The sequence below is a fragment of the Chlamydotis macqueenii genome, chromosome 6, assembly GCF_036417535.1.
Source record: "Chlamydotis macqueenii isolate bChlMac1 chromosome 6, bChlMac1.mat, whole genome shotgun sequence".
Lineage (NCBI taxonomy): Eukaryota > Metazoa > Chordata > Aves > Otidiformes > Otididae > Chlamydotis > Chlamydotis macqueenii.
In genome coordinates, this window is record NC_141561.1 from 21431773 (window position 1) to 21446537 (window position 14765).

At 36.1% G+C, this 14765-nt stretch overlaps 1 protein-coding gene across 3 annotated transcripts in view; it reads right to left on the bottom strand.

Moving 5' to 3' along the window:
• The window catches only part of LRP2 (LDL receptor related protein 2), a 127877-nt gene that overhangs the window by 102390 nt on the left and 10722 nt on the right, over positions 1–14765 (bottom strand). For all 3 annotated transcript variants that reach the window (XM_086750574.1, XM_086750572.1, XM_086750575.1), the window contains exons 2-4: positions 6698–6805; positions 4406–4528; positions 1740–1856 (exon numbers count right to left, since the gene is read on the bottom strand). In XM_086750574.1, coding sequence (XP_086606700.1) covers positions 1740–1856; positions 4406–4528; positions 6698–6805 — 348 coding nt within the window. The remainder of the gene's footprint in view (positions 1–1739; positions 1857–4405; positions 4529–6697; positions 6806–14765) is intronic.

The window sequence follows — 14765 nt, forward strand, 5'->3', positions numbered from 1 at the left end:
CCTGGGGCTAAATATGCTGCCTTCCCAGCAGTCATGGGGTCTACTGGCTGATGCAGCTATGCCTGCATTTCCCACACAGCAGCAAGGCGCTACTGCTAAGGTGCCTAGAAGCCCCTTTCCAAACGGCCTTTTTAATTTACTTAGTTGAGAATATTAAACATGAAATAAAATGCGCACTTCAATTTTCAAACATCATGGCAGCTTCTAGTCTGAAGAAAGAATTGTGAGTATTGTCTTTAGGACTCCACTCCCAGTTTGCCACAGACTTAGTGCATTATAACGATCACGCCATTTCATCTGGCTATTCCATATCGTATTCAATGACTACTCACTGACTTCTCAGGGGTGCTGAGCAGTTCCTCTTTTTAAATTCACAGATAATGCATTTTTTTAAACAAATAACTTTGCTTTGGGATTTTTTTAATGTGTCATAGATTTGCTAAATTAAGCTACCAATCTCTTTTTTTCCCCTCTAAACTTTAAGAGAAAAAATGCCAAGCTACAGCAGATACTCTTCCAGTAATGATATGGGGTACTTTGGATCTTGGCTTTTAGCCATTTGTGTTGGTGACTTCAGAATTGGCTGTGGGTCTACCACATGGAAAAGCGCCAAGCTGGCTGTTTCAGCAGCTTTTATTCTAGAGTAATATATAGTTCTAAATCACCTTTCATTATGCAAAGTGTACATTTCAGCCACTTGTGAGTCAGGGATAAAACACACTAGCTGTTCTCTGACCATGCAATATGCTTGTTTTCTTTTGCGTAGCATGTGCACATGCCCTTTTCCCCTCTAAGCACAGCCATTAACAACATTTCATTTCTTGCTTCTTTATCCATTCCTTAGCATCCTAGCCTCCTCCCTCACCACTGGCCCTGGGTCTGGTTCTGAGCAAAGTTTACAGTTACGTCTTTTTCCCAAAGGCACACTAAGTTCTAACAGCTGAAATAGCAGCTCATATGTTACATGTCACTCATGACAAGTGTAAAGCTTTTCCTTAATACCAACAATGAACAGACATGCTGTTACACACTGTTGCGTAGGTGTTACACAAAAACACCTCTGAAAAAATGTAGCCTCTATTCTATGGCCAGCTGTCCTTTCCATCAGTATTCAACCTAGGCCAGGATCTAGGGAAGTTGTCACCAGACGGTCAGGCAGCCTCAATTCTGGGGAAGCTAGACTGAAAAAAACTACTTGTCCATCTGCATTTTGTTGGCAGAATATAAACAGCTTATCTGAATACAACATGACTCAATACTGCTTCATCTCCACAGGAAACTGCAGTCTAGAATACAAATGCTTTTGAAAGGGTCAAAGTCCCTCAAATAAATGATTTGGGGTCAAATTCTGCTTTTCCATGCAGGTTATAGTTACCATTGATTTCACACGAAGTATGCAAAAAGAATACGAAAAAAATTGGTGAAGTTAACTCTGTTTCCCAAGGCTTTAAGCCATTTAAACACGGCTGTTTTTTCCAATGCAATATTAATTATCTTTCAGACAATTACAAACAAGAAACCCTGATCCTATGGTAGCAGTTTGCATTTGAGTTCTGCAATACGGATCTGTATCAGAACATCAGCTCTAATACAGAAAAGAATCTGAAATGAAACTCTCATAACAAGCAGCATATTGTGGTCATCCTGTCCATCAACAAGCCCTTTAATCTTACAAATTTATTAAAATGCCACCGAGAGACGAGATGAAACCAGATCTAGTGCTAAGAGTTAAGACTCACGGCAGACTCTTTCATCCGTTCCATCAGTGCAGTCCTTTACTCGATCGCACCAGTACGCACTTGGGATACACTGTCCATTTGAACACGTGAACTGCTGACTTGAGCATGTCCTTCCCGCTGCAGGAAACAGGCACTCCATCAGTCTTTTCCATCAACCAAGAGTTTTAGGCAGAAGAATATTTTCCCTCTCCCTCCATACTTTCTTAACTACTCCATCCTTCTCAAAAATATTAGCATAAGACTTTCTCCCCCTGTACCTCTGTATACTCAGGGAGATTAAAGAACACTTGACAAGCACATGGCAGATAACATAGCTCTATGAGGCCTTCTGTAGGCTGCAAGGTCACTGCTTTTCTCCATTGAAGGCATTGACCACTAGGTTAAAAATTACCTCTCTAGAATTGTTCTGTCTGAAAGATTAAATTACCAGTGCACACTGTTTCAAAGTTTTCTCTATTATTTCATTTACTGAGTAAATGAAATAATAGAGTATCTGTCAGTAACTGTAAGTTATTTCATCAGCTGGAACGCTACAATGTAAACACAGCAGAGCTGTAGGTAAGGCACTGCTTTCTAATACAGCCAGGGCCTCAACAATCAGGCATATTTTACATTCATAGCTAATAGAGGATCAAGAATGATTATGTCTCTTCTCACGACAGCTGTGTCAGTGAAAAGCAACCACATGAAACTGTGCAATTCCACTGTGATTCCACTACAGCTAAATTACACTCTCTGTTCTTAAGCAAATTCATTCAGTCTGTGAAATAGAGCTGAAGGGTGAAATTACTGCTAACTTTTCCTCCCTTCTGTCATTTGCACATTTGTTTCTTTCAAACTCATGCTATAAATCAGCACCATCCCAGTCTATACACTGGCATCTTGTTCTGCTGCTTTACAGGAGCTCTCCATTCCTTCTTCTGTCAGCAACGTTTCCAAAGTAAGATCAGCTAGTGGGATACTGATATCACATGGAAAAACAAGAACAAGACAGTAGAGTAAAACAAATTGTTTTCATTCTGCATGTACGACTCCCAGAGCTGTCAGCCATTTTTCTCACAAAAAAAAAAATGTTAATGTTTCAAGAAGGAAAAGCTCCTCCACTATTTCCAAACACAAAAAGTCCATTTAGAAGAATAAGGACAAATACCAGGAGACGGCTCAAAAACAGCAGCAGCACAGTGCCACTGTGTAGTTACTAACATTCATGATTAACCAGTAGATGGAGAACAATCAACTGGTTACAGTGACCCACTTCAAAAGTCAACTCAGAGCTGTTGCTCATTTTGTATTTTGTATCTATAGATTCTTTAGTTAAAACATAAGCAGCAGTTATGCCGATACCTTCCCAGAGGAAGAGGGGAGCAAAAGGCAGTTAACCTTAGTTTCATTTTTTCCATCCTCAGTGGGAATAAATATCAAGATACAAACACACAAACCAAGACTATGAGCAAAACCCTTCCAACACTTAAACCTGTGAATCTCCCCAGAATCAAAGGGGTTATTGAGCAGCTTCAGAGCTGTTCAGTTTAAAGAATTTATCAAAAAATTATACATAGAATCAAAAGGAAAATAAATTAATCTTATCCTCATCACTTAAAGTAACTTCTAATACTAGAAGTAGCAGGAAATTGGTTCTTTAGAACAGTACAACACTACTTCCTGTCTTATGCAACAATGCAGAGAATGTAATTTGGTGCAATAACCATTTCAGTTCACTGTTCATCACTTTGGAACCTACTTAACTGTATGTAGCCCTTAAACTGCTTAGCGACAAAATTAAAAAATCAGAGTAACACATTTTATTATTATCAGTGTTTATCTTGCTATCAATACTGAACAGAGAAGGAGCCTATGGCGATGGCAGTTAGGCTGTTAAATTATTTCTTTGCTCTAAAATATACAGAGAACATTAAACATTTAAGTTTAAAACAGTAATTCAAACATGATTAATACACCGTTCAGCATATTAAAGTGTAATACTAATAGGAATTATATACTAAGTTTGAGCTGTCCAAATGATAATGAAAGACTAAACTTTCACCCCATACCAGCACATTCGGTATTCCTCCTATCTGAATGCGAGAAAGAACGTCTGTGGTCATTTTAAATAATAATGCCTTTAAATAGCATCACCAAAGATGGTACAAGAACCTTTTAGCAATATTTACGTCAACTGATTGATAATTCCTCCTTATTTATATATATATATAAATTTCAAAATTTTCTAGAAAGAAATTAACCTTTTAAAAAATAATTCTGAGATGCCAGTGTGAGTTTCATTATGCAATTAATGAAGTAGCTATTTCTGTGACTAAGACAATGTTTGGACATCTGAGCATTATGTATATTTGGAACTACTAGATTTTGTATCAACTATAAAACTAATATGCACTGTATATTTTCATCTTTTTTTTTTCTTTTTAATTAATTGAAACATCAGTAATTTTCAGATTTCAAGACCTGAAGATGTCTTTTTGGACATATTTTCTGTACTTTACCTGTTTCCAATCTCAGATTATTTCCTTTCTAGAAACTACATTAACAAGACTCTTCTGGTAAAAGCTGTACTTACAGCAGTCTTGTTTCTGTATGTTCTCAACATGCTGCTATGTGAATTACCTTATTGCACAAAGCTGGTATAACATCAGAACTTAAATACTTACGACATTGTTGATGCTCATCTGAGCCATCTTCACAGTCCTCCTCATCATCACAAACCCATGACTGTGGGATGCATTCGCCATCAGTCTGACACTGAAACTGATTTCCCTCACAGGTAGGTTGTGCTAGTGTAAGCAAGGAAAAAAAAATGTCATTTCACAGACATCTGGGAAAGTACTTTCAAAGAAAACAATTAAAGAAGGGAAAAGAAGACTTAAGGTTCAAGTGTCAATTGACTGTAACTTCCAATAAACACATAAAGTGTTTGACAAACCAAAGAAAAGGGACAGAGCAGAGACGGGAAAGTGGGCCAGTAGAAGGATGCTCAAGGCAAAATTTAGTTTAGTTAACTCCCGTGTACAAATCTTCAGTTTTGTATCCTCCCCTGGAGAGACAGGTGCCTCTAGAAGGCAGGTTCACAGCAAAAGCTTAAGGCTCTGAACTGCCCTCTGGCAGAGCCTTTTTTTTTTTTTCCAACTTATATATGGACTCATGCTAGCCTCCCTAGTCTCACAGGGATCTCGCGGGTTCAGTCGCTCTCACTTCACCTCAAGTGTTCTTTCCCTGGTATGAAAAAGGTCTTTCAAAACAAGCTCACGGCTCTTCTTAGTGAATTTGTGAGGCAAAAATGAGGGTCAGGTCAGAACAATCTGCATGTTGTTGTCCCAGCTTCACTCTGTACTTTTCAAATAGCCAAACAACAGGGAGCCATTACAGAGAAAGATCAAAATAAATGTTTGGAACTGTGTTACAGCGTGCTCCATCCCTAGTTAGTACTCCTGGGAAGAATCACTAGCACAACACAGTCCAGTAGACAGGACTCTGGTCTTAAAGATCTTTTTTCTCAGAATCATGTTTTTGCTGTACTGCGAAGTCTACTAGAAACACGTTGTGCTCATGGGATGATATGAAAGCACAATTATCAATGTAAACAAAGTATCACGGGAGAAAATTAAATCACTTTGTAGATTTAGAGTTGAGAACTACAAAATTGCATTAGAGGTAAAGGAATGAGAGGGATATAATTGATCACAGACTACAGACAGTGCACTTCATGCACACTTTTTTCAATTCCTGTTTTAAGAATCCAAGAATAATCTCGTAATAGAATTTTAACCTTAGGCCAGTTTTAAACTGTTTAAAACTATCTTCCTAGACATGCGCCTCACTATCTATAACATATTAACATATTGTTTTTAAAAGTATAACTAAATGAAAAAACCTGAAAAGTTTCATTTTCATCTGCCTAACTCATCATGTGTATGAAAATGAGAACAACTTAACTTCACGTTTATAACTGTGACAAAGGTAGTAGGTGTTAGGGCTTGGTTTTGTTTTTGTTTTGTTTTTTAACTTTCACAAAGTCAGTGTGAATTTTACCCACTCCTTGTTCAAAGCCCAGCCACTTCTTTCTAGCTGCAGTTCAGAACTAAGCTAACATAGCAAGCTATAGGACAACATCACTTTATTTTACCAGTTTAAGGCATTCTTCATCCAAAACTGCACTGGTTTTTGGAGCTAACTAAAGTGCTAAGCCACAAATCAGTCTGCCAAGCTGTGTGAATGATCTCAAATTGTTATATTGGTCCAGCATCTAAGAAACAATCCAGTGTGAAAAGAACAATATAAATTAGTCTTTTTCACTCCCCATCAGCTGAGGGGCCAAAACTGGCCTAACCTATAGGATGGCTGATAACTGCACCAGCCCACAAGAACCAAGAAGGTAAAATGCAGGCAAGTTCCTGAAAACACACGGTGGAGAGAATTTCTTCATTTTCACAGCTTTTTAACGTTCAGCCTGAGAGAATGTTTGTGCATGGATATTATGCTGTCCCTGAGCTGCTGGCACTGAGAATAATACAATCAACTCTAGACAACTAACCAAGACTCTACTTAAAGTGCAGTAGATACAGCTTATTGTCTAGAGCCTAAAAGATCCAAAGATTTGGAGCTCAAGTGATGCCAGTAGTAGTTGTATGTACACCCAATATTCAGGATTACTGCAATAAAAGAATAAAAAAACATTTCTACATCTACTTAGAACCTAGCCCACTTAGCACTACTTGACACAGATTTTTAAGAGAAGGCTAAGTTGTATTACTTAATTTTCTGACTACCAAAGCAAATGGATTCAAGAAATATGACTCTTAAGTAGCTTCTGCAGTCATCTCAAGACAACTAGGAGTTTTCTCCCTCTCTAATATTCATTCTTGTACCACAGGTACAGTTGAGCACATTGGGATCTCAGTACTTCTTACATTACAAAAAAGTTGCTCTATAGTTGTTTCACTTACGACAACCAGCTTCATCTGTATCATCTGAGCAGTCTCTAGCCCCGTCACACCTCCAGTCTGCAGGAATACAGCGACCATTTCCACAGCGAAACTGCCCACGCTCACATCCTGTGGTAAAGCAGAGTAACAAACAGGGTAGCAGTACCAGTACATAAAAAGAGTGGAGTGCATTCCTGTCAAACAACTGCAATCTATCCACCACCTTACAACACTGAGAGAAAATATGATAATACAAAAATATAAATAAGTATGTGTATGCATATATATATATATATATATATATATATATATATATATAAACATTGGGCCAAAGCAAAATTGTTTAGATCTGTACACATTCAGTCAATTAAAAAGAAAATAACCAGCTCTAAATCTTACAGGACATTTCCCAACTAAACCGCTAGAAAATTCCTGTGATTTTAACATATTCATATATTATCCAAACAAGGGGGGGAAAAAAAGAAAAAAAAAAAAGAAAGAAAAAAAGGAAAAATAACCCAAGCAAGTCTCAGAGGAGCACCTTCACTTCAGAAACCTATTTATCAGGAATGAATCAATTTTAAATTCTCAAGCAGTATAGACTTAAATAAAAGTAGGGCATCATTTTCCACATTATTTCTAAGGGCTAAACATGCTAAACATTAGTCCTCCCTAGAGTCTCTGAGGATTTAAAATAATAATCCCCTTTGCTGATGTGGAAATCTTGTTTCAGCAGTGATCTTCTTGAAACTATAAAAAGACCTCAGCTTGTTTTTGTTTTTTTTTTAATAATGCCCTGATATTTAAAATCTTTCATCTGAAGTACAGGAAACCATGTCTTCAGTAAACATTTGAATAGTAAATAATTTTCAAAGAAATTAAGCTTTCAGACATTTATGGCTGATCAAAAGCTATCCTGCTGTCATTCCCTCCTGCCTGACCTACTAAGCATTAAGACCGATAAAGCGGCATTCGTTCCCAGGTGTAAATGCAGCTGGATCAGGCCTTTATTAGAATCAACTAATGAAATCTCCAGTCCCATAGGAAAGAGAAAATGCACTGTTTATGGCCTTTCATTGTGACTACAGACTCATAAAAAGGGAGTGAACAGTTTTATAGGTCCCCAAAACAATGAGCTATAACATAATTAGGTTCAACAGAGCTCTGTTTCATGTTAATCTGTTGTCAGCACCTCAGAGAAGGGAACATTGAAAAAATCTGAGGTAGTAGCAAAGCCCAACTCTGAAGAAAAAAAAAAATCCTGTTTCCTGATTTAATTAATAGCCAGATGATAAAATTACATTTTTCAATTATTCCGAGTGATTTGTCCAGAGAAGATAACCTCAGTAGACATAAAGCACAACCACCTACTTTAAATTCATGATGACATAAATAACACAGTACCCTAACTTTAATGTAAAACCAGGCATATCAACACAGTCACATAAACACAGTTAAGTGATGTATTCCTAAGGCATATAGGCAAGCTACTTTATGCAAGGAATGTTCAAATCTGATTGTCTGGTAGTGACATCCTGATTTATAATGTATCCTGCAAATGGTCAAAAATTTCACTTGGATAAATGGTGGTACGGAGTGGTACAGGAGTATGTTCACCCAAATACCTTCTGTAGACTAATGCAGGATGGTGGTTGGTGGTGCAGGTCTGGGGTTGGTGGTGCAGGTCTCTTATCAACTACCTTTAAAACACAACAACCTCCCTTGCAAAAATGCCCTGAAGGAATGTACAAGTTCACTCTGGAATCCCAGGCCCTCTCAATGAATTCTGCCCTACAAAGCAAAGTTTCTACAGGAGATTAGCAGTTAAAGCTCTAATAAACACAACACATAAACCACCATTTATCAATTGGAATTACTATGCAAACCAAATACTAAATCTGCTTGTATATTCGGTATATTATTGCTATTCAAAACCACTGGAGTATTCATAGCTACTTACTTAAATAGATGTTACAATGTAGAACTAAATCTGCATAATCAGAATCACATAATTAGAATTTCTAATGAAACAGACACTTATAAAGAAGCAATATGAGCAATTTGTGTATTATTTTAAATAGTAACTAGCCAAAAAAAAATTTAAGGCACTATGTACAACACTGCTAATTTATTTCGCCTGTCTTAAGTTACTATAGTTAAGCATACTCTTATAGTGATAAAAATGAAAAGATAACACTGATAAACTTTTTAGAAGCATTATAAACATAGCAGTCTTTGTACAGTATGAGAAATGGTAACTGAATGTTTACAGAAAATCTGCAAATCATGCAGTTCTCTTACACTCTGTAATACTTTGCAAAATTACGGTTTAAGTTGCTCACACCTGCATACAGTAAGCGCTGTATCAATGTCCATTTATACAATTCTTCAGCAGACCTGTTATAATTCACTTAATTATGGCATTAGGCTTTTCAAATGTTATCTTCCATGCTCACTTATAACTGAAGGCAAAGAGCTCTGAAACACCTATAAAAATATTAAAGACTGATACTTCACTTATCACTGATTTATATTATCTCTAGAATAAAGAAAAACACATAGCAGATAATGATGTTAATTCATTAAAAAGACAATCTTTGAAAATAATTAATACAGAAGAAGTCAAAGTGATCTGCAGTATGAAGGGCACTTCGCACCAAGGTTCTAAAAAGCTTGCATTTCAACTGCGAAGAACAATTCTAACTTTGATAAACGAGAAACTGATCGGGGAAAAATGCATGATTACAAAATTATTGCTATGAATATCCAGGAGAAATATTCAGAATGAAAGAAAAATAACCATATCAGCAATAACCAGGTTACTATAGACAACTACAAAGACCATTTGCTCAAAACTGAACCGCACATATCCTGCTGAAACCAAGTACTGGAAACTTCTAAGATTTGAAGAACTGTCATTTAGTTAGTATGAATTTGTGATTTAGTTACAATTAACTTAGTTACACACTTCAAACAGTATTAATTTCAGTATTAATTTAAGAAAAAATATTGCAGCCATTACTCACACTGCCTAGCAATCATCTGCAGAGGAAGCATATGGAGTCCACAACGACTATTTCCATTGCTGCTATGCAATGTCAGCCACAGCACCTGGGTTTCAGCAAGGGCGGGGACTGTCAGAAGACAAGGGCCATCCACTTGTTTATTGCCATTATTTGAAGCCTAGATTCACTGAGGATTAGTCATTTGTAATTTCATGGAAGGTTTTGCATTCAATAAGAGATTTTATTTTTTTTTTAATGGCAAGGCAGCTCATGAACCAGTCAGACATTGCCAAAAATTAATACTAATGAGCTAATTTCCATAGAAATTCTGATTGACAGATACCGATAAAACCAGACACCTCTTTCAAGCAAACAGAATCCTCTTAGCAGGATTCCTGGAGGAAATAACCACCAAGTTTAAAAACAAGCACTAAAACAATTAGTCTTCACTGTCATGCTTAAAATTTGCCAATAGAAAGGAATCTAGGTGACTTCTGAAAGTTCAAAATTCAGAAACGACTGAATTTTTGGTGTTGCTCTACTTTTACTACAATTCAGTTTTAGACTTCTGACTGTGATTAAAGCACAACTGAAAAATGCATGGCAGACCTTATGAATCACACCAGAACATACATAGAGAAGAATCTCTGGGCGTTAACAAAAATTATTTTGGAAGATAAGATCTGTTTCAAGCGCTCAATATTCAGGAAAACATCAAGGAAAAAACAAAAATATGATATCATCTTTAATATAAATCAGTTTAGTACTGAAAAATGCAAACCAAAGATCAGAAGCATCGCTAGAAAAATACAGCCCAAAGCACTATTTCTAAACTTCTTGCTACACTTACTGTCTTTGGGCTTTATGCTAACTTTGTCACTAGACCTTACATGGTTCTCTGTGTCTGGGAATTTCTTATAACAGACTCCTAAGTGGATGTTTCATATTCACAGCGTGCTCAGGTAAAAACAAGAAGGCTAATATTACTGGCTCTGGGTAAGCTACTTGCACAAAGATTATGCCAGGTAGTAATTTTCCACTGGAATAAAGCAATATAATAGTGATTTTGTCAGAGCAAAGATTGAACAAAACACTAACCAAATGAACTATCTTTTTTTGTTGTTTTTAATTTATTATTAACAATAAATTTATCTCTTGCCAAAGGAAATAATGCAATACAAGCACTACTCAACACAATTACCTTATGTTCTGCAAGACAAGTTTTGCCCAACAAGTCTTGCCAGCATAGGAATGAAGTATCCTAAGCTAAACCATTGTGAAAGACAAACCCCACTGCCACCAGAGGATGGTAGTCAACCTTCACACCACTACTGAATGTTACTCAATGTCACATTAAGTCATAGGGAACTCCAGCAGCAGGGAGAGAGGTTAATAGCTTCAGGCGTTTCGCAGCACAATGGTTTAACCCATGGGGCTACAGTCTTCAATAGGAAGGCAGTCCATTACACCCTCTCTCTCAGCCCCCTCTGTGCTTCATTTGCCCCAATATGTTTGTGTAGAAACGTCCAGATTGAGAATTAAAGTTTAAATTCAATCCTCTTGTATTAAAACCAGAATTTTATGTTCAGCTTATAATGGAAACCAATACTGCCTTACTCTCCTCCACTCTGCATTACTTTACAGTCCTTTCAGTTTCCCTCTGAACTGTCCCAGTCTTTTCTAATTCTTTTCATACATTTTCTACCTACCCATTCAACCTTAAAGTCCCTCATACTTTTAACTTTTACTCCAAATGTTTTGAATTACTTTTATCATCCACAGATTAAGGACACCATGGCTGCCTATTCTGACTATGCACAATAGGCCAAAACTCCTCATCCGTTTTTCTTCCTCCTGCTCACAATACCTTTGAGAAGCGCTAACACCTCTTTAACAGTTAAACTTGAATGAAAGATTTAAAGTAATGAAGAAAGCATTAAGCCCTGGGTAGATTGTACCACACTCAAACTGTCCACACAAAAAAAGAAACTTACACTGCTGCAATTACTTTACACTTCGGGAATCATCTCTCACAATAGATTTTTTTGTATTTAAAAGAGGAACGTTCTTCAAGACAATATTTTTTCAACTGAACAAGTCCTTCTTTAATATATCTGCAGTTTTTCAACAAATAAGTGCAAGTGAACTGCACATTACAAGCCTCTTCCACATAAATTTTACAAAAAGAAAATTAAATAACAAGCTCTTTTTTGTCCTTTTCTGTCTTCCAACAAAGGGTACTCTCTGTTCCCCTTTGGCCCCCCAACAGAACAACCCCCTCCAGTGGCCTTGCAGGTACAAGAACCCTGGAGAAACACCTTCCATATGCTTTGATGTCAGATTTTTGCCTAGCTTAATTACATGTCAAACAGCCTGCGGTCTTGGAATGCTCAGGGAGGGGAAGCTGAACCTCTGGAAATTCCATCTCTGTTCCCCCACACTAATGAAGAAAGAAGTAAAATCCATAGTTCAGGAAAAACCTTTGCTTATTGTAAAATACCCTGTGATTCAGAAAAGTAGTATTCTGCTAGCAATTATAACAGGCAAATGAACATAGATTATTTAAAATATAATGAAAATATTTAAAAGATAAAAGACCAGTCATAAAATTATGCTAAATTTCATATACCTTGAGACAATGTTTAACTTTCAGTCTTTCTACAGTCTCTACTATATTCAATACAAACTATTTAGATTTTAAAAGCACAGCATTTAAAGGCATTACAGAAAGCAATACAAGATTCATTTTCAGTCTTCAAGGCATTGCAATTCAGAACATCTTTTGTATCTATATGGCTCTAAACTTGATTAAATTAGAGAAATTATTTTAACTGACAATATCAACAAAAAGACAGTACAAATGTGAGTCTGCACACACTTTACATGACTGCAAGATGTCTGTATACAGATTAATAGCTGGACAGGGATAGTCAAGGGACAATCTGAAGCAGAAGAGCTGCAGTGCCAGAAACACTTACAACGATAACGGGGAAATACAGGATTTCTATTACTGAATTACCATCCAATCACATACTATAACTAGATTTGATCACTGTTAAACACACCAGAGTTAGAGATGGAGTCTGTGGCTAGGAATCCTTCCAACACCAATTGCTAGAAGGTTGGAGGCCCCTCCATAGGAAGGGTCAAGGTGTATATGTCTTGCTTCCTGTGCTGTGTAATAAATACACCAGCAATCTGAGTGTGCCTGTCATGTACTGTGGCTTCCTGGAGTGCTACTGGAGAAAGCGTAGAGTATTATTAGTAAAATAGCATCTACAGACTCGGTAATTGATCGAGGACTCTTTGTGCCTTGCACTGTACAAGCACTTTACAAAAAGAAGGGTCATATCCTAGACAGTTTGCAGCATAAAGAAGACAGGGCACTTGAACTCACCTGGGTGCCCCCATGTTAACAAGCAAAGGCCAAATGGTGCTGTTCTTCCTTTCACCAATGCATATTCATACTCCACGGTTTCTCCAGTAGAAAAAAATCAAGAGCAAAAGTGAAAATTTTATCTTTCAGTATGGACTTAGAAATACCATGTTTCACTGCAGCAACAGCAGATTTGTATGGTTTCACTTTCAAAACTTGCTAAGTAGGTTTTTTTTAAAAAAAAAAAAAAAAAAAAGAAGAAGTCTGGAGACAGCAAAATCTACATTATATCCTGTACTTTCTGTCTACACACTCTTGCACATACAGACATTTGTCAACTAAGACCATTGTTAACACTAAAGCATCAAATTTCATTTTAATAATGCTCACATGCAAGATCTTTTTCTAAAATCCTTAAAATTAGTGTATTCTTTGTTAAACTATTTGTTTTCAGTTAATACAGTTATAAAAGGACTATAGATTCATTTCTGCTAATGCCTCAACATAAATCCAAGAATTAAAGAAATTCAGGATTTTAATCTACTGAAACCAAGCAGGAAAGCTTTCCTGCAAAGAAAAAAGAGTTCAGGTCTCCTGCAGACATCAAGTTCAAAGGAATGACACTGTAAATGCCTCCTAGCAACGTTAAAGATATTCATAATCCTCATCCTCTCTACCTTATTTAGCTTTATTAATTGAAAAAGCGATGAATGCAAACAGCCTGATAAAAATAGAAATGCTTCATAAATTCATTTTTAACAAATCTTTTTTTTTTTCAAGTAAAAGTCTGGACTAATAAAGACAACAAGCTCCTAATTTTCCGGTAAACCACATATGGACCTCTTAGAAAAAACTCTCCATTTTAATTAAAAAAAAAAAAAAAAAAAGTCTTTATTTCTTTCTCTGGTATTCAGAACAAAATAACTATGGTTTTCACATTATCACTTTAAAAACAGTCATTCTGGAAAAAAAAACAAAACAAACAAAAAAAAAAAGATATACAATATTTTAAAATTATTGACACTGATTCTAAATGTAAAAAAAAAAATCTTCTTAAATTTAAAATCATGAAAGTTTATTTACCATACATGTTCACAAACAGCACATATTGATAGTATGTATCTTTACCATCATACAGTACTATAAGCAAATTAATAAAAATTAAGTTTCTTTATAATCTTGCTTCAACTCATACACTTTTTAAAAAGCAACAAACAAAATCTTACTATCTTCTTAGTCCTATAACAAGACAGCAATAAGAAATAATTCTTTTAAGCAAGGGCTGATTCTAATAGACAGGAGACAATACTCCTTTCTACTGATAAAGTAAATATTACTTATATTGAACAGATCAGGCTCCTTCTGTTTGTCATTGTCAAATTTCTTGTACTTCAGTAATAACGGAGAATCAGTCATTAGCTTTTATTGGATGCTTTCTTTAACTCCAACTGTACATAAAGTATCTTTCAAGGTCAGACTAATTAAAAATATTTATATGCCTTTCTTAGAGAATTTAGTGAAGCTATTATCTGTATGGCTGAATTCAAGAGAATCAGTATTTGCAGTACTGAAAGATTAGCCTTCACAATATAAAAACGTATTTCAGACACATTAAATGTAAAGAACACGTTCTGCACTAAACTGGATAACCTCAACCAGTTGTCTTGACATTAGGTGTCTTAATCCGATAAATCAATTGTGATTGTCT